Below are 21462 nucleotides of genomic sequence, written 5' to 3'. Positions count from 1 at the left end.
CCCATAAAAGTAGCAACGGGAAGCTGATTAACAACCATATTTAATCAGCTGTCCTGCTGCTTGTTGCTTCTCTAATTATCCGTTTCCTTTGCCGTTCTCAGTAATTGTCGTTCTAAAGTCCATTTGAAGCGATAAATCTGTTGTTTGGAGACAAGCGAAGCAAACAAAGGATTGAAAAGCATTTCTCATGACAGTTGGTTGAGTGGGCAATGCAGCAGGGAAAGGTTATTGAAAGCTGCAACATGTGATGTTCAACAGCAGAAAGAAGTATGTCAAGATAAAACAAGAGAGCTCAAGACCGAGGGAGGAACTCTTAGCACACTGATATATGTGGCATTTGTCCTTCTGAGGTTACCACTGTCAGTGTTAACGAGCCTTGGCAAGTTCTAACAATGCATGCAGCTGGCTCTGAAGAGTTGTGCGTCATGATGCAGCCGTGAGAGCAGCTATAAGAAGCATGCAAGGTGTTAAATGCTCATGTTTAAAAAGCGGTTGTCCGTGAGAGCTAAAGGTGGAGGCTGCGTATGTGAATATGTTTCTCCACTGTATACGTGTCGCTTAGTTTGTGTATCATGAAGAGGTCCATTGGAGTGGTAGTTCAGACAGGCACGCAGAGTCTATTTATAATAGTATATGAGGTCAAATGAGACATATATCTGAAGGTTGGGGTGAGGAGGGGAGAGTGATTAATTCTGATTATGTATCTAACCCTGGGAATGGGCAAAAACAGTGCCTCCAAGACCATGACTTGGCTGACCTTTACTGAACACGGTAAACAAAAAGAGGTGCATCTACCATTAATTGAAGTCTGTTAGCCTGTCACATATTCTGCCTGCTGGCTGCTATTTACCCTGCATAGAGACTCCCCTTAAAACAGCAAGGCAAGTCAAACATGCCCTTTCCTACATAGCTGGAATCAACAAACCATGTGACTGCCACCACTTACTCTACAAAGCACTGGGAGCCTGCTATGATTAAAAACATCATATCAAGCCAGACATGGAATTAAGTTGGAGTTGTCTCCTCCCTTTGGAGCAATAATAGCTCCAGCACCCTCATTCCTTTTCAAAATGAAACTATCGAAAAGTATACTCCAGTACGTGTGTTTGTGTTTGACAGACAGAACTCATGAGTTTAAAAGAAGCCAAAATAATGTCCTTCTCACAAATGACAAACTCTCCAGAGGAGAAAAACCGAACAAGAACAATTTAATTTGAGTTGAAATTAGTGCTGTAAAGTATCTGAGCTGCACTCTAGAGGTGTTTAAGGGCTCTTGTAATAAATAAAAAAAATTTAAAATGCAACAGCTCCTTTGAAATTAACACATTATGTCCAGTGTTATGACGATGAAACTTGTAATTTCAACACCGCTGGTATGATTATTTGGGATAAAAACATGAATAAAATGAAATGACATGAAAGGATTTAAGCCACCCCCACTTATTACTTGACATACTACTGAGTTTATCCTGCATGCATCATCGAGCAAAAATATGCCACTAACCCTTGAAACTGTTCTGAACTTTTCTAGTTACACCTCCAAGCCCATTCTTCATCTTCCTAACACACACACACACACACACACTAAATCACACATTTGGCTGAAGAGGCTGCCCCCCCCCCCCCCCCAATTAAAATGTCTCTTCCTGTCAGCTGTATGGCAAGGTATAATTTTCACCAATTTACTTAGTTTAGATTGTGCAATATATGAACCCTAAAAATTATCTTATTGGTAGAATTAATTCCCACAATGCAGCAGAGGTAATGTGATCAGCCATCCAGTCAGTGAGGCTAGCCGCTCCGTCAGTCTTAATGTTGGCTACGTAGCCGCTTCACAATCTCCTCTGTCATAACAGTCTGGGATCCTTCCCCCTATTCCCCGCCCTCTCTCTCCGAAGAGAAGAAAACCCAACAAGGTAACAAAGGCTTAGGGCTGATGGATGTAAATGAATCTTCCAGGATGCGTTTGAGTGTTGGAGACTGTAATTTGCTTGTCAATACGAGGTGGTAGCATCACTCCGGTGGCTGGCAGTCTGCAAGTGGCTGTCACCAGGCATCGCTGTATCACAAGGCAATTTCACTCAATGTTTTCCTGACAGATTGGCTCTCGTCCTCAACTCACAGGAGAGGAGGCGGGTAAACTATCCAGCGCGACATGCCCCTCTTCATTAGTAGCCACAGTGAGGCGGGATGAGGCCAGGACCAGCAGGAAACAATGGCTCGATCCCTGCCTGTCCTTCCCTGATCACAACTGACACCTCTCACCTAACAGAGGAAATTGTGTTCAGATTGTACCCCAATCTGTCTGGACACCTACTTTATTCAATTGAATGAAGAGGCAAGAAAGGGATTTCCCTAATTCCACAAAAGAATTTTCTATTTGGGATAGCACTTAATTTGCTGTTTGTACGCTATTCCTTGCATCGGCCGCCCTTTTTACAGAACCAGTAAACAGGAGAAGGACCTCATTTGAGAAAGTCCCGTTTCCGTATCATTGGAAGTAGACTTTAGCATTTAAGCCATTTTAAAGAAAGTGTTATTGGATAAAACCGAACATCTGGGTTCTCCGTATGCAGTATTACAGTTAGGACTAAATAAATAGAAACACTCTGCTTTCAATCAGTCAAAGATCCATTTTCTATCACCTGCTGTGTCTGTCTCACTGTCTTGCTTTTCCAATTTCCCATCCACATCTTGAACCATCGCTCAGTGTCTTAGTTTGTGTATTTCTCTGTGAATTAGTCTCACCCTCTTTTCTTAGCTCATTCTGTCTGTTGCTTCCCCCCCCTACCCTCCCCGTCCAGGCCCATCACATACTTATGCTTCAGCACTGGAAGGTGAGCTGCTTGAGTTAAGACTTAACGCCACAATTACCCTCCGCCATATTTGCTATGGCATCTCTCTCGGCCCATGATAAACCTGGGCCCAGCCTCAACTAATGCTCCCACTGTACAGATGAATAGCAGCCCACATGCTCAGCTATAACTCTGACCAGATATCAAGCAGACAGACACATCTGAAGCAGTACTCAGAGGCTTAGACTACCAGAGTGATGAGTAATAGTGTTACACGGGACAAACGGGAAGAACATGGAAGAGCAGCAAACTGCACATTCTCTTTTGTTTGGATGTAAATGCCTCTGTGGTACCGATGTGAAGGAACAGCTTCCATCATTAACAAGTGAGGCACTTTTGACTTTGAAAGAGAGAGGGAGAGAGGAGGAGGGGAGAAAATAGAGTCCAGACATACTGTAGAGAGCAGCTGTTTCTGTGTTTATGAGCAGAGGAGCTCGGTCTTTGAAGGTAACCCAGAGCAGTGCAGCGATGCTAGCTGTGTGTGGAAGGCTGGCTAATAGGACAGCTATGTGAGCAGCTGGATAGAGGCAGTGGTGAACAGAGGGACAGATGGACAGATAGAGTGGATAATGCAGTGAGCTGCACTGAATGGGAGCGCTGGCTCTGGGGCCCCTGGGCCTGCAGAACCCACACACACACTTACAGATGATGAGCTGTGTTTGTGTGTGAATGTGCGAGAAAGAGAAACTGATAGACTTCAACAGATACGTATACTGTGGACGTAAGATAGATGCGTAGTAAAAGGCAAGAGGAGGGGTTGGAGCAGAGCAGGTTGGGTGCCAGCAGATGAGACAGATGTTGGGCCATACTGGAAAGCATCGGCACAGTGCACCAGGACGCCTTCCTCCACTCCAGACATCTGGGCCTAGCCTGGGTCAGCCTGCCCGGTCGCCCTGGGCAATGAGCCTGTACAAGCCTTGTGGCAAACGGGGCTGGCGCTGTGCTGCCTTTTAAATGGTGCAGTGCACTGATGCGCAGTTAATGCCCTCATATCCAGCTCAGCGCCCAGGCCAGGCAGAGGTGAATGAGACATTGACAGACAGACACACTCGCACACAAAGAGACAGGAGTGTTTAAGAGTGTGGCAGTCACGAGACAATGCTCACCAAATGCAGAGGCTAGTAATTGGATTAGACATTGTCACGGCGTTAAGGAAACTTGTTTGGCTGTATCATTGCTGGCAGCAAGAAATCTGGCAAATATCTGACACTATATTTTCCAGCACATATTGCCATGCTGCCATATTGACTTTTAAAAAGAAAAAAGCATATGCTCCAGTGTTTGCGGAGAGAAAAGAAAATATGAAAAGCCACTACGAGCAAATCAATGTGTTTTTTTCCTCATAATTGATTGTATTGTATACTGAGCTATAGCATCAGCTTTGTTGTTTTATTAAACAAACAGAGGCTGCCGGTCATAATTGCGTATCATACTTCTGAGATGTCTAACATCATTAGCAGAGTGTGTAATTTCAGTATAATGTCGCAGGGAAAAACGTGAACCTCCCCGTTTAACCTCTGCTGCCTTCAGAGGGCTTGTTTTTAATTACCAGAGGCTAACAGGCTGACCTTGGGCGTGCTGCACTCACTTTGAATCCATGCTTGCTGAGATCCGCTGGGCTCTACTGGGAAACGGGGAATGATGGGGTCAGAAGGAAGACCTTAGATGTTGTGTTTGCATGTCTCCTGATTTATACTGTTTTAGGAAAAAGGAAAAACTTTTCAATGCACGAAAGAAACACTCAAACAAACAAAACAACTCAGAATATTTTAACACCCACATTGCAATCCCATTAGCTGTTATATTCATGAAGCTATTTCTCATCTCCATACAAGAGTCCCATAGTGTGCGGCTCTATTAGATGGGTCTTAGAAGATGTATATCTTTCCCTGATCAAATAGATGAAAACAACGAGTGTAAAGGGGAAAAGGGAAACATAAGTGTCTTGAGCTCCACTCCTCCAATACCCCAGAGTTTGAGTATTGACTTTCAGCTTGACCCTAAATACCATGAACCTTTTGCTGCCCCCACCTGGCAAGTAGATATGAAAAGGAGGTTATTAGATGTGAGAGTCAATTGGGGGAAGCGGGCAGATGTCTTCTGCTGAGGGAGGCCAGTCTTCGCAGGATACATAATCTCTCAAGCTTTTGACACCACAATGCCTTTTAAATGGACACCTTCCTGTTCTGTTTTATGAGGTTGTTGTTTCTAACTTGATCATCTATTGGGTGGCAAACAATAATTTTGTAATGTATTGTAAAATCCAATAAATTTTTTACTGAGACATATGAAGGCAAAGATCTCTAGACTCCACACATTGAACGATGAGGTATTTCATATCTGCCGTAATATGGCAGCTAACACACCTTTCATTTCACCCCCTTGATTTTATTTATTGTTCTACTGGCAGAGTGTACCTTGTTAGAAGGATAAACATTGATCCTCACCCCATGGCACTGACCCGCTAATCAGTGCTGAAAAGGGGCTGACTGTGTCTAATTTTAGGCAATGTGTAATTCTGCTCTTTTTCCAGGACAATAAAGTTCTTCCCACTCAAGGTCAGGGGCATGTCGTCGACAGGCCTGTTAGCAAACATCTGTCCAGCAGACTCCACTTCCGCTCCTCTACTAAGACTAGCCTGGAGTGACAGCCAGTGAATGGAGACTTCCCCCTCCCCCCACACACACACACAGAGTGTGCCTTTACCACTGACATTAACTAAGTCTAGCTCAGATGAGAAGAAAATAGAGTTGGCTCCTGTGTCCATTCCAGTCGGAGACAAAAGGCTGTTTGTGAGGGAGGTGGGGGCAGTGCTATCATTGTAGGAACATAATCGGTCTGTCATTTCCGCTGCCCATGCACTGTTGTTATCCCTCGGTTCTCTGGAAGAATGGAGCTTTTGTACTGCCGCTCACGTGGCAGCGATAAAGTTTCTTACAGGAGCACATATGTGTTTATAACTGGAGATATGTGCACGGACATAAAGTGCTTTGTTTGGCTTTAGTCTGCAACCACACTGTCAAAGGTGAGGCCACCGGGGCCGGGTCGCCTTTTCCCATCAACACAAACGCAGTCTGTCTGTGACCAGTCAAACCAGGAAATGAAACAGGGTTTGCTGATTGGCCAGAGGAAGATAAATTAGATTCTTTCTGACTGCACCATCTGACTGAATAAGGCAAAAAGCCGCAAGGTTTACCTAGTGTGAGGATAGCGGGAGGCCAGTGGGGGAGTTAAGGGGTGCTATCTGTCTGATGAAGTGAGGTCTAAGACTCTTTCTCAGACAGTAGCTCTATTTGACAGACCCCTGCCATTTGCAGCAGGAGACAAAAGCCAATTTCATAACATACCTGGTGTCCAATACATACAGACCTGAGGCAAAAATAAATCTTGGCATAGCGAGAGTGCTGAGCACAGGAAAACCAGCACTAAAAACAATCATCAGAGCAGTCTGCTATTTGTTTCAGCTTGTAATGAAATAAGACTGGGTGCACAACTTAATGTCAAGACGTTAAACTGTAACTTTATCCACGATAAAGGAGGAAATACGTTGTCAAAAATCTGATCAAATCGTCAATTAGCAGTGTGTGGTTCACCAGACTTTTTTCTTCCAAACCCTCATATCAACGTCTTTAACCACCCCTTTTTAGTATATGCCACATAATCAGCCCAGTGGTGTAAATGTAAATTGAGCTTTCAGAGCTCAACCCTGTTACAGGCTCAACTGTTATTGAGTGCTTCGCCCAGTCATTTGAACCGCCCTCTTGTGTGGTAATGTGACCAACAGTTGGACATCTTACTGATTTAACGCCAAGGAAAATAACGGTGATTACATCAGAGTTCTTTGAGCAGGTTTATAAGCCGTAATAATGCTTGTGTTTAACATATTCTGTGATGGCAGTCCAACTGAGCTTGGGGTTTCGAACATTGTGGATGGGACTGTCTCACATGGCTGTGTGGAGATGAATCCCAGGCCAGAAACTTCAATAGGAAGCTATGTAGATCTAGAGAAATGAGAGATCTTTGCTAACACACTTGCATCCAGTCTGCAAACTTTTCTCTGTGATGAGTGGAAAATAGGGGCTCCAAGTATTTTGAATGAAAGCCATCTCTGTGTGGTTTTTAAGACTGCTGTCTCTCTCTGGGTTTAGCCTTTGAAATACAGTTAAGACCTTTGATGGAGGTTCTCTGCCAGCCTCATGGAAAGAGAGGAAAGACGTAAAAGAGAGAGAGAGAAAAAGAGAGATGAAGGCCGACAGAGGAACAGAGAGAGTTCTAGGGAGAGGAAAAGACAGAATATAAAACTTTGAATGTTTGCTGGATTTGGATGTTAACGGGTTTCTCCACCTCCCTACAGCAACTGTATGCCGCCCAGCTTGCCAGCATGCAGGTCTCTCCTGGAGCCAAGATGCCTCAACTCCCCCAGCCCCTCAATGCCAGTGGGCCCATGTCTCCCTCTTCTCTGAAGAATGACAAGAGTTCCTCCAGCCCCATCACTCACTTTAAGGTACAACCCTCAACTCCTTCAACCTGCCCACCCACCAGCCTAGATCTTGAGTAGTACTTGACACAGCTGAGCCTATTTGGTGCTTTGTGAATATAGCAGCATATACTGCTCACTCCTTCAGTGTTTCGGCTGGCCGGTGCTGAGCCCAGCCTCTAACAGGCCATCAATCTGTGCGGCTTTAACAAGGCCCTCTCTCTCTTAACCAGACTTCTGTGGACACGGTTGCTATGGCTATGGCTGCTCCAAGCCAGTAATTTGTGGAACACATGGTTTCTAATTTCTTTTTTCACAGTGAAAAGTTATTTTCTTCCTTTTTCATAACTGAAATGGAATAAAACGTTACAACAGTGCTATACAAATGCTGACAAAAAATTAAGCGTAATTGACGACTTTGTTTTCCTTGTAAACAAACCAAATGCAGGATGTGTGTTTTCTGCTGCTGTATGGCATGGCTCCACCAGACCTCCATGCAGAGGAAAAGCCATGTACATCATCCCCAGTCATTGAGGCTATAATCAGGAACATACGCCCATTTGGAGTAGTTTAGCGTAATAATATCACAATGGAGAAAAAACATAAATTATGTCATGGGAGGAAAGAGCTCTGGCTTTCTCTTCACATATGCATACACAATCCTTCAGGTCTCCTGGGATTTCCATTGAAAGATTTCCTTAAAACAGACTCAACTCTGTCATTTCATCACATGAATCCAATTTATATTTGTCTGATTAAATGGTTGCCAGTTAGACCAATATTAATACAAAACTAATTCAAAATCACAAAATGTAATGAAAATTAATTACACATTAATGGAAAGTAAACATATACAATGTCCAATAGAATCAGATGGCCTTTAGTATTGTGTGTGTCTGCTTTCAGCTTCACTGCATGACAAACTGTTATTGGCACAGCAATAACAAGGCCTTGGGGCAGTCTTTGCTTGGGCCATATGTTTGGACAAGGAGACACTTGGGCTTTGAAAAAGACTGTTAACGGCAGCGTAAGCCCTAATCTGATTTAAAAGACTGCTGCATACACAGACAGATTTACACTGTCCGAAGTGACATTTCTCTTCTGGGTTGCAAATGTTTCAGTTGTTTCTATTCAGAATCATTCAGCATTTATTGTATTTAACCCTTGTGTTGCCTTAGGGTCAATTTGACCCGAATCAATATTACACCCTCGTGTCGCTTTAGGATTAATTTGACCCCATTCAATGTTTAATGTCTGTGTTCTTTCGGTAGTCAACAAACAAACATAAAGTGCCTCACACTTAAACTTGGAAAACAATATTAATTCTAATAATTTAAATTGAACCCAAAGGGTAAAATATGTTAGTAAATATAAAGGTAACAGGAGGGTTAAACATTGAATCGGGTCAAAATGACCCTAAGGCGACAGGAGGGTTAAATATTTAATCGGGTCAAAATGACCCTAAGGCAACACAAGGGTTAACCAACGGTGCATATTGATTTTGGTGTGTCTATTATATCGGAATTTCCCCATATTTTAGGTTATCAAATATATTAAATATGGATTAAAGATATTTTAAATGTATTTAATTCTGATTATATCTTTAAGTTATTTAAATATTATATTTAACATATGTCTTAATATTCCAATATTCTAAAAAAATCAAGTCTTTCTTTTTAACAGACAATTACTGTTAACTTTGCAAAGATTGTCATTGTTTTGTGTGCATTTATCCTACTTTGAAGAGTTTAGTGTTTAAAACATTTCAAGCAAAAAGTGTTTAAAACATGTCAAGCTCTGAAAGACCTCCATTTGTTTATCTGCAGGTACCCATAGATGAAACATGCTTGGTCCCAGTAGACACCTTAGAAAATATACATCCTCTTCTGACCTCATCTCAGAACTACACTATCACGTTTTTCTCCAAGTCAAGTCATATTTTTTTACAAATAGGCAAATCAAAGCACATGATGAAACCAAGTATGAACAAATGAGGAGTAAAATTAGAAAACAAGTTAATGAAGTAGATAATGTAAGTTGACATCTGATGAATGAAACAGCTGTCTTTGATCATTGGCACCGCCGTTATCTGGTCATTATTTATTCTTCGAACCAGAGTACAGACACAGAGCAGGGAGGAGGAGAGGGAGAACAGATGAAGACGTACAGAAAGACAGAATCTGCTTTAATTAGCGTGAACAAAGGCACTGGGCAACTGTGAAGAACATCGCAGTGGCACGGCTCCTAAGGAAGGATGGATGAGAGAAGAGAGGAAAAAAGAGAGAAAGAACCAGAGAGGAGGTTTGGGTCAAGAAAGGGTTCCTATAATTAAGCAGGAACAGAGGAGGATTGTGCTGTCTGGGAATCCTGAGCACCTCAAAAAATGGAGGGGAGGGCACACCTACTAACATCTGTCTCCTCTCAATACTCCTGCTGCCATAGGAGGAGGGAACACAGCCGCTCAACCTGTCTGCTCGGCCAAAGACGACGGACCTGATGAAATCCCCCACGTCCCCAACACAAAACCTGTTCCTCGGCAGTAAAGGCAGCCCCAACAGTCTGCTCAGCAAGGGCATGCACAGCCCACTCGGAGGAGGCATGGGCCGGGCCTCATCTTTTGGTAAGACCTTTACTTCACAAACAAGATCCCACCCAAACACACAGAAGTGATATCACTACGCACTCACATCCATGCAGACCACGTGGCAAGATTTTGTGAGGTTATATCGCTCGCAAATAAATGCCAGTCGAGATGTTTTGTGAAGTTTTTTGTCCTGCTTTTTTGGCAGTGTGTGTTCTCGTGGACTAACCTCTGCTTTGTGTGTGTATAGATATTCTCTCCAGCCTAAATTCTACCGCGTTGTTCGGGGACCAGGACACAGTGATGAAGGCCATCCAGGAGGCTCGGAAAATGAGGGAGCAGATCCAGAGGGAACAGCTGCAACATCACCAGCAGGGCATGGAAGCAAAGCTGTCCGCCCTCAGTTCAGTGGGCCTCAACAACTGCAGAGTTGACAAGGTTAGGATTACTATCAAACAGTCTGTCTCTGGTTCATCCTTGTTTCAGGTCTTCTCCATTGCACACTTTTTCTATGGAGCAAAAAAAGAAAGTTGACCACAAAGACTGCTCAGCTCACACCGCAAGTAGTGGAGGAAAGAAACTATTAAAGAAAGTGGAACATGGTGATCTATCAGTAATTCTTAAGGCTAAGATTTTTTTATTTAATCTGTGTCCAGGGTGGTCGGATTGATAAGTGCTGGCATAGTCCAGTGAGTACATGAGTGTTTATTCAAATCAGTATTAATATGCGTGTGTGTGTGTGTGTGTTTAGAGGGCTCGACGTTGTTGATGTTGGTGTGAGGGCCGTGACAGGCCATGGCAGTGCCCGGTGTGGGTTAAGAAGACTCTGATGTGTATGCCCAATTAAAGCAGACTTGCAGCCCTCCGTCCCCTGACACAGGATGGGGTTGCTTTGTACCAGGAGCACACACTCCCAGGGATTCCCTTTAAAAATATCTTCAATCGATGAGTCAATCAAGGAGAGAAAAAAGCTGTCCTCCTCTCTTCAGCTTGATGCCATGTTGCCAGTTGGCTGTGAGGAGCAGGCAGGAACTGGGAGCGATGCTCATTAATATTTCAGCACCTGACACTTTCAACCAACGGCCTCAACTAGGTCAATGTATATGTAAAAAAGTCAATGAGCACTATTTTGATTTCCCTCTAATTTGGTGTTTGGAAGAGATCACTGTCTTTGCAGGTGGCAAGCAACTATGCTTTTACTAAAGTGAAGCACATACATTGGTGCAGCCCACGGAGAGGATGGAAACACAGCCTCTCCTTAGTCACACAAACAAAAAAACTAATCAGTCAGCCCACGATCACATTTTTGTACTAACTGTCAAAAATGTGTCATGTCACAATTTCTCCCGGAGTTTAAACAAGAAAACAAGCTGCCCTCTTTGTTAAGATACGACATGGTATGTGAGGCTTTGAGCATGAGAACACAGGAGATGGTACAGCTGCCTCCGACCTCTCAAAGGGAGCCTGTGGTCCACGAGGACCGAGTCTGCCATGACATGAAAGCAGTAACTGAACAATACCTGTAAAGAGCCATTTTCAACAGGCAGCACACACCTACAGCTTCATTGTCCTTTGCAGCTAGAGCTTAACTTTTCTTCTCTTTTTTTACTCCCTGCTTAGTCTTTTGTATACAATTTAGTTTAGTTTCCTCCTAATTTCAGGCTTGTCTGTTCAAAGTATGTTAAAGCTATCATCTCAGAGGAATAGAATGCTTTTCCCCCTGTTTTTCTAAAGGGATTTACTGCTTGAAATAGTCAGTCACTCTTCACCTGTAATCTACCTTTTGTCTGTGCTTGCCACCCGAGTATGGAGAGCAGGTTTGTGTGGGTGTGTGTTGGGGGGCAAGGTAAGGGAATGTCACGAAGAAAAGGCCATACTTTTAAATAGTTTTAATAATTTAAGAAATTATTATACTATTAACACAAAAACTAAATGCAAAATAATAGTGCAAGTTTAGGTGGACAAAGGGATCGTTATAATGCATGTGAAGTCATTTAGGCTTCCACGCCCACCTCTGTTCTCATTACAGCATCATTTATTGTCTTGTTGAATGACACCGTAACCGTGTTCATGCTTGACTCTCCGGCTGGTGCAAATCATAGTGAGATATCGTCTCCTCTTAGTTTCAGTGGCGCTGGCCCTATTAGGATGGTGTGAAATAAGAGGCACGCTTTATCAAGTCAGCTAAAAGAATTGCCCCATCATCTTCATCCTTCGGCTGCAATAAAGAACAGTAAGCTGTAATTCAGCGGTGAAATGAGAGGGAAGGAGAGATGGTCTTTTGCTGATACAAGCCCACAAAGTAGAAAGGTTTGGATGCCCCTGATAAAAGCTTTCACTTTGGTCAGTTTCAGAATATTAATATTTCAAGAAAGTGCCTCTCACCTGACATAAATATGGTGTCGTGTTTAATAGCTCCCCCTTTCCAGTGTCTTGTTTGGAAGTTTATCATAGAGAGAGCTTACATGAAGAAGAATCTGGAAAGGTAACATTAATGGGATTAAGGAGAGGTTAAGATCATCCAGCGTGGCTGCTAGAAGGGGATATTAAATATTGATTTATCCCACTGTAATGACCGGGGAGAGGAGTGGTTCTAAGTGCTGCTTCCAGATGGATCAATTCATCTTTTCATAAAAAGTGTGTCGGAACAGTACAATGCATTCCTCCCTAACCTTCTCCCTCCCTCCCTGGTCATTGACCGAGGAGAACATGGTGTAGATCAGACTCTCTGTTTCACAGCATCCAAGCCATGTGAAATATTCATAGATTACAGGAGCGGATTTTCTTTCTAGTCTTTTTATTTGTCTGTTTTTACTATATCCCATCAGTACAATAAAACCTTTTACAACCCTACCTACTGCAATTTACCTGTTTGAAATATTTATATAACGGTGTTATTGTCTGCGGAGGGCAATGACTTTGTTCCATTATTTACCATCTCCTCCTCACCCGGTGGAGGCTTTTACCTTGAATATGCCAGAATGCCTACAGGTCAAATACAGTACATCTCAATCCATTTGTAACAATTTGAATTGTTTCCCTCATGCACTGTAGCTATAACCGGACATGCTGTTTTTTTAGGGTTACGGATGAATAAATATGTAGCATCTCTATCCTATGTTTACACTCAGATGGTGAATGCACAGATTCCACCATGTTTCTATCTAGTCATGAACACTCATGGCCCACGGAAATATACGGCCAGTAGATCAGGGACCGCTGATAAATATTCATTGGCTCAGCAATGAAATAAAATGTGTTGATGAATTTAGACATTGTATTCAAATTAATTGGTCTGAATACAAACCGATAATTAATAAATACATCAATTGGTAAATGTTCCTTTGCCCTTGTTATCCTTACTATGTTCAGACAGCATAACATATATCAAAACTATAAGTAAAGGAAGTGTACATGTTACCAGCCATAACATTAAAATAACTCACACATCTATTGCTTTATCTATCTTGTCAAAACCAAACTGGTCAGGCGTAGCAAATTAGCAGCTTTGCAAGAATGCATAAAAGGTACTGCTGGACCTGGTGTCAGATATGAATAGTACACTTGTCTGTAAATGGTCAATTGTAAAATACCTGGAAATGAGCACCTTCATCCATCTTACTCTAAAATATGCGTGAATTAAAGTTCAGCCTTACAAACTACGTTGTCACAAATTTCAAATTGTTCAATATAACTAGTTAAGAAGCACAGCATGGGCCGAGCAGAAATGCAGAGATAAAAGTACTATTGTAGGGGACTAACCTACACTATCACATTTTGGGTCACTGACTTTCTTCACCCAACTATGCAGTTCACTAGGGCATCTTGGGCAAGCCTCAGGTATGACACATTTTGACATGGATGCATCAATTTATCTTACTCGAGTTGCGATTGACGTTGCATATGCGATGCCCTGGAGGCTGTGTGAGATCAAATATATTCCTGTGCTGACATGTCCCTAACTGGAATCAAAAGGTGAAAGGCCAGTGTATTAACCTATTGGACTGCCCTTTTCTGCCCTGCAACTCCACCTCTCCTCAGTATTGATGACTTCAATTGGTCATGTGGCATGTCCCAAAGCTCAGCCTGTAAATATTCAAATTGAGCTTACACTGGTGCTCCACAACATCCAGACTCCTAACCTATTGGTTATAGTGGTTATACTGGTCTCTTCTCTCTGTGTGTGTATGTGTATGTGTATCTGTCTGTGTGTGTGTGTGTGTGTGTGTGTGTGTGTGTGTGTGTGTGTGTGTGTGTGTGTGTGTGATGCCAGGGCTCTATTCAGGCAAAGCCCTCACAAAGACTTTGAATATAATCTTGTCTGGTCTGCAGCCCTGGAAGCAATTTTCTGCTCCTTTTCGACTGCTGTCTTGGAAATTGCAAACCAGGGCGTTTTGGCTGCAATGTAAATCCTTGGCATACAAGGGTTTGCCCATCCAAATTAGATTATGCTCAGCTCCCAGGCACTGGCTGTAGCCAGCAAGTGCTATTGTGAGGATTGCTTACATTAATGCTTTGTCCAATTGTTCATGTTTGCCAAAAGAATAAAAATAATGTCTGACTCTGGATAATATGTTCATGTGTGTGTGTGTGTGTGTGTGTGTGTGTGTGTGTGTGTGTGTGTCTGCGGGCTCCAATCCCAGGTCAGGTCTTTAGCTCTGTCTCGTCTCCTCCGCAAAAAGACATCAAGACTGCATCTTGGTAGGGTCATTTGGCGGTGGTGGCTCCATTATTTTCTCCAGTTGTCATTTTACACGGGGAAATTCTGGCCAGCTTCTGCTCAGAAATGCTGCTGGCCCATGGTGGCTGAGACCTGTGATGCCGCGCTCACCACAAGGCACATACAACAAAGGGCGAGGAAAAGAATAGGCCACAATGACCATTTATAGTCTATGGTATTGTTGCAGAAGAAGCATAATGGCTGCAAGTCTTGAGGTTTTGTCCATTCTGTGAAAGGGGTTTTGGGTAATGCCACATGTCTCTAATGTCCAGCTGTTTGCAGCCTGAGGGTTTGATAAGGCAGGAGATTTCAGCCCAACTTAATATTCCCAGAGGACCCAGTGAACAGTTCTGGATCATTGAGGATTGGAAACCCGTAAAACTACATGACGCCAACACAAACGATGTCAGCAGTGTGGAGAAGAACAGAGGAGTCAAATGTGTCACACAGAGAGAAAGTTACATACTACACACACATCTCAATATAATTAAAAACAACATTGCAACGTGCTGCACTCAACAAACTAGGGATAATGTATTAAGGATGTCCCAAAGTAGACGCAACAGTATATAGAAGAAATCAAATTGCTTAGACTAAATGCACATTGAAAATTGGCAATGAAATATCCCACTTTGTGGGTTTGACTTGTTTTCTCGCAAACAAAAAGTAGCTCATCTTGAATAATTAAATCCTTTTTCTAAAAACAAAAAATAAACATTACATTGGCAGAAAGCCCAGAGTAGAGTTACCTCCCAATTTATTATAAACATAGTTTCAGCCCCTAATTAAATTAAAGGTCATTCCCCCCTCTGTTTTAAACAAATGAGGTGATGCCCTGGCAGTACAAATGGGAGTGGAATAGCGGGCCATCTCTGCTCTGTGTGATGTTGAGGACGTCTACTATAGAACAGATGCCAGCCTTTTGTGGCTGCTACTGTTGATGTTGCCTGCATTAGCCTTAGCGAAGGGAAAGCTCCGGGTAAAAAAAAACAGAGGGCAACAGCCTGCATGAAACAAACTGTGGGTTATACCGCATGGCTGGATGTACTTAACATTTAAATGGTTCAAAACTCGCAAAAACTTCTGGAAAGCGGCAGACTTATAAATTACATTGCAACTGGTTACACTAAAAATATAAAACAGATGAGGCGCTGAGCTGTGAGGAGCTGTAGCCATGTTAAAGTGCAGTCTTTGTCTCCATCAGGGCTGGGGCAGATTGTTGAGGGGTTTAGCCTGAGGCCCTCAGAGAGAAGGCTCTGAGGGCCACAGACCACAGTGATGACTGACACTTGATACACAAAGCCCTGTATTGTGGTCAGAGAGCCATTGCCTTCAACGTGCCACGTACCAGGTGTGTGATATGACCAGAGCCAGTTCTGCACATTATCACACATAAGTGGCTGTTTGGGCTCCTGCAGCTGTTAAAGTTTCCAATGGAGAAAATGTTACACATATGCAATCACATGGTTTCCACCATAAAGAAAACATGGATGATATTGAACCTATGGTTTAAAGATATTGCAAAGTAAAGAGGTTACGGCTGTCACAGAAAGGGCTACACGTGTAATTTACTGAACACTGAGCAGCCCGAAAATAACCAGACAATTATATGACTTTAAGTTGGCAACTGGTTATTTTGGAAGGAGTAAACTGCATCACGCCTGCCAGCTGCATTAAAGAAATGTAGCAGTTTTCTCTTCAGATAATCATTCTGGTGTCAAAAGGTTTTGGCGAGCAAATATGCCAACTTGATCTGTCCTTGTATTGTCTAGTTTAAGTTATTCCTTTTTTTCAATCTTGGTTAATTTTGTTCCCAAAATCACACAAATAAAAGTCATTGGCTAATTGCAACAATCATATCGTATCCAGCGGTGAATTAACATATAACAGCAATTTATTAAAGCATATGTTGGACCTGACATAGATTCAAGTCACATAATATTCAACACGGCCTTGCTTGTCTGTTTATGAAGGGATACATCATAGTCAAGATTTTCTCGACCACAAAGCATAAATTGCATCTGTTGTAAAGTGGTGCATTAATTTCTTTATTGCTAAATGAGAACTTTAATCCAGTTTGAGATGGTTAAACTGAGCATACTCGCTAATCTGCACCAGAGTCTACTTTACTCTTCTGTGTATTTTCCTTTCATCTTATTTGAACAATCCCAGGACATATGGCTTTGCCTAGAGCCTTGAGCTATTTACAAAGAATAGAGTGCAGGAGTGTGAGGATTGGCAATGCGTTGCCTAAATATAGGGCAGGAGGAGGCACAATGCACAGGGCCGTCCGCCACCCGCCTCTGCCCAGAATACACCCTGTGGGCACAGCAGCAGGCCTCCGGCACATGTTCTGCGGCCGGCCAGATTAAAGCTCTCATTACAAGATTGACAAGGGCTCTTTTGGGTTCCCTCGCCCAAGAAGTTGCAGAGACTCCACTATCTATCCTCTTTCTACTTCTCTCTCTTCCTCTGTGACTCATGCTCATGGCTACACGAGACATCAGTGGGCGGCCGTGTGCAACTGAACAAAATGCATCCGTTCCTAAACTTTGAAGACAAAAGACTTCCCAGGCAGGATTGATGAGATTATTGTGGGTGGCAGTTTTCCACTACAGCTCAAAGTGTATTGCTATAATTTTAGTTGTGGGGTGGAGAGCTGCATGCTGGAGTCATTTGAGGGAGGCACCGCTTGTTTGCCAGCGGTCGTGGTCAGAATGGGAGGGGAATAATGTGTACTGTTGCATCTTTTGTTTCCTGTCTCTTTATTTTAAATCTTTCTTTCATCTTTTGTTGGTCCCTTGTGATGTACACCTTTTTAAATCAGCCGGATGCACGCTCCCTTCCCCGAGATGCTCCATGTCCTTTACTACTTGTCTGCGTCAGAGTCATCAGTAAAAATTTTATGACACTATAAAATAATAAAAGTGCCATTAATTTATCACAGCACTTGATGCGTGGCCAGTAAAGAAGCATTAGTTCACTGAATATTTTCAAACCTTTAAACAAAACCCTGATGCTGTGCAGATAATTTATGGCCCTAATTTCAACTCTAATTCTAATTCACAGATATAAATTACCACGTTTATAACCAATAAGTATATTAAGTTTAGTATATAAAATTTTATGAAAATGTATGATATCATATTGTGCAGATATCTTGATATTAATTAGCTTAGCAAGGAAGCAAGACGAACATTCACTACCCCTTTATGTAAAATATGTAACCTCCTGACTTAAGTATATGAACATGTTTCTATAGAACAACAACAAATGAAGTCATTATTTATACCTCAAAGTTACCTCCAAGAATCCCTCAACAAGAGCCTCATTCAGTTCCCAGCTGTCTAATGTGCCGATGTTCACTAATCACATGACTTTGTGCGGTGGAGAAAGAAGTTCAACACTGAGCTAGTTATTAATGACATTCACTGATGGATGGGCCATGTTCACTCTCCTTCTCAGCCCAACATGATGCTTAATGATCATGAGTTTATAAAAGGACTTGATTGATCATGAGGGACCAACGGAGCGCAGAAGAGGGACGAGGTGACTACTTTATTACAGAGATACAGTATCCATGAGCGCTGTCTCTTCCTAGTGGACTGTCCAAGTAACATCAGAGGTAGCACCATTGCCCACCCAGCTAATCGCACATCAGTCACTTTGTCATCGGACTAGTAGCTTCTTTCATTAAGAGCAATAACATGGCTGGGTGATGAATACAGCTCCGTGTATGTGTTGCTTTATGCATAATGCGACACAGAGAAGCACCGTACTCCATCTTCTCTTTACAAAGCGTCCTCTTGCCCAGCAGGGACACCACATATGTCATAATTAGAAAACACTTAAGTAAGCAAAGGGCCGTCAGATAGACGGGCTCTAATCACAGGCCATAAGCAGGTAGTGGTTAATTGTATATCAGAGTCACTCAGCTGTCCATAAATAATGACTGCTCCTTCAAGTATGATGGTAAATTGCAGCACTCTTTCTGTCTCTTTCGCAGTCCTTTCTTTTGAGGAATAGTTCTTGAATAAATAAAAGCATGAGGAAAATCAAAATACTGTGAAAGGCCTCAAATGGATTTTAACTGTCATCGCTCATCTTGTCATCTTTTTAACCCTTATGGATATAAAAAGGAACAACAAAAGGGGAACAAAATAACAGATTTCTTAATATCTTTAAAAATGTGCTGTAATTACTGATGGTTGTGGTTGACTTCATTTATCAGGAAAATATTTAAAAATTCATCCATTGCAGCCATAAAAACAAATATCTTCACTTACAATAGTTAGATCTGCCTGATTTCTTCGTATGTTCACCTGTCAGTGTGGGTAAAAAAAACTTCCCTGTGGGTGAAAAGTGAAAAAGTAACAAAATGGTGCAATGCATTACAAAGTAGGAGCTCAAATGAATGTGTGTGTAGGTGTGTGTGCCAGGGGAGCTGTTAGTATAGTGTGGGGGCTACCTGAGTATCTGTTTGGGCGGCATGTGATAGGCATGTTTAGAAAAGAAAGAGGCAGAGGTCAGTGCAGACAGTACGTCTTTGGCAGAGATTGAACGCTCACCCTGGGAGCAAGACAAATGCTTTTTTCTGAATGGTGGCAACATGCCTGCTTTTAGTGTCATCCAGGCGAAACCTAGCGGGGGAGAGATTATTTGTATCATGCAGAGTCAAAGTGTCCATCTCCTAGTTGAGTCTTTAGAGAGGAAGACAGCCTTTTGCTAATGCCCTGTGTATTCACGGAGGAAGTAGGTCATTCAACAATGGAGCCAGCAGCAGTCGGCACTCTTCCCTTGCATAATACATTAAGTGTAATGTGCAGCAACTATTCAGAGGCCCCCGAAAGCTGTTATTTTATTCTGTAAATGCACACGGACATGACATTTAATATTGTCACGGAGCGCTGAATGACAGGATTTCATTGTGCGTCAAGTACAACATGATGCCAAGTTTAATCTGAGCACAAAGCGACATGACAAACGGGAAAACACGGTGTGTTCTCTAAAGCATGAACTCAGAATAAATGATGGGCGCTGAGCTCTGGGCACTGTAGACTGGAAGGGAGGATGTAAGGAGAAGATTACAGAGGAAAATCTGAGCACTGCAAAGAGGGCCACGGCCCCATTGTGTGCCTCGGATCACAAAGTATCCTTCTGTAAATCTATTTACAGCACCCCTGGCCCTTACTGTCTCTCTGCCTCCTGTCATCCATTATAGCAGCTGCTGAATAGAGATGAGAGAGGAAAAAGCTACATCTAGCTCATGTCAAAAGAGCAGCTCTTCAAAAGAACCTTTATTTACCAAAGACACTTTTTTTCTTTTCAAATTTCCGATTCCTGATGGGGTTATTTTTACAATTCTATCACTGTACAAACGTGTGTGTGTGTGTGCTTGTCCGTGTACCTGACTGTTTGTGTTTCCCTGTAGGAGAGGGCGCATTTTGAGAGCATGGGGCACCACCTTGGCAAGCTGGGTGAGGAAGTAAAGATCGGCCACAGAGTTATTGACCTCACCAGGCCAGAGGATCTTGACGGTAAGGCCATATTTGTGATTTTCTCTCTTCTTTTTTTCTTCTTCTTTTGCACGGAATTGTAAATGATGACTTCTAAGTATGATGTGTTTGTGTTTACTCCTGACCCACACAAATGCACTCAAAGTTTCTGTCAATTCTGTGCGTATGATCTAATCAAATTAAGTGGATTATCTCGAAACTTTGAAAGCAAAAGGAGTTTTGATGGCTGACAAAAGCCTGCAACTCAAAGTTAGTGTTGAAGGTAGAGTGCATGGGCGCGTGCAGAAACGTGCGTATGTGTGAGGGAGATGTGGGGGTTGGGGTTAAAGCCGTTTGAAATGAGCCGTGGCTCCGAGGTTTTCACGGGTAGGTGAGTGGAGGACAAGGATGCCTGAGGACAAAGCTGGCTTTTTTCCAAGCTCAGCTCCTGTTGCTGTTGGGCTTGTTTGAGGTCCGGGGCACAGGGGTGTAAATTCAGGTTTCACCAGTGTGACAAAACGTCATCTCCCTTTGTGGCGCTGGTTCCTACACAGGAGCAAGACGGACCTCAGTGCACCAATGTTTGTCAGACATAAATATTTGTGTCAGTTTCCATGGCACTTCAGAGTGAGAGCAAAGAGGAAAATGGTTCTGACTCATCTTTGATGCCTCAAAGACTCTCAAGGCAGAAGGACAGCTATTTCTCAGGACAATGTAACCCATCAACCTCGTTAAATAGCATCTTACACACATATTTCCCATCAGTTATAGAAAGAATTGCTCCTGCAAAATTGGTTCACATAGACTTTTACAATATATATACACTACCGTTCAAAAGTTTGGGATCACCCAGACAATTTTGTGTCTTCCATGAAAAATCACACTTTTATTTATCAAATGAATATAAAATATAGTCAAGACATTGACAAGGTTAGAAATAATGATTAATATTTGAAATATTAATTTTGTTCTACAAACTTCAAGCTCAAAGGAAGGCCAGTTGTATAGCTTATATCACCAGCATAACTGTTTTCAGCTGTGCTAACATAATTGAACGGGTTTTCTAATCATCCATTAGTCTTCTAAGGTGATTAGCAAACACAATGTACCATTAGAACACTGGAGTGATAGTTGCTGTAAAAGGGCCTCTATACACCTATGGAGATATTTCATTAGAAACCAGACACTTCCACCTAGAATAGTCATTTACCACATTAACAATGTAGAGAGTGTATTTCTGATTAATTTAATGTTATCTTTATTGAAAAAACTGTGCTTTTCTTTGAAAAATAAAGTCATTTCTAAGTGATCCCAAACTTTTGAACGGTAGTGTA

The 21462-nt window shown here is 42.4% G+C and overlaps 1 protein-coding gene across 4 annotated transcripts in view; it reads left to right on the top strand.

Moving 5' to 3' along the window:
* sox6 (SRY-box transcription factor 6) overlaps positions 1-21462 on the top strand; it is a 131896-nt gene that overhangs the window by 97160 nt on the left and 13274 nt on the right. For all 4 annotated transcript variants that reach the window (XM_056412917.1, XM_056412918.1, XM_056412915.1 and 1 more), the window contains 4 exons: positions 7210-7359; positions 9775-9952; positions 10164-10351; positions 20065-20170. In XM_056412917.1, coding sequence (XP_056268892.1) covers positions 7210-7359; positions 9775-9952; positions 10164-10351; positions 20065-20170 — 622 coding nt within the window. The remainder of the gene's footprint in view (positions 1-7209; positions 7360-9774; positions 9953-10163; positions 10352-20064; positions 20171-21462) is intronic.

Source organism: Pseudoliparis swirei, chromosome 4 (assembly GCF_029220125.1).
Source record: "Pseudoliparis swirei isolate HS2019 ecotype Mariana Trench chromosome 4, NWPU_hadal_v1, whole genome shotgun sequence".
In the NCBI taxonomy this organism is placed as follows: domain Eukaryota; kingdom Metazoa; phylum Chordata; class Actinopteri; order Perciformes; family Liparidae; genus Pseudoliparis; species Pseudoliparis swirei.
Note: the sequence above shows the minus strand (reverse complement) of the source record. Positions and strands in the feature narration are given on the sequence as shown.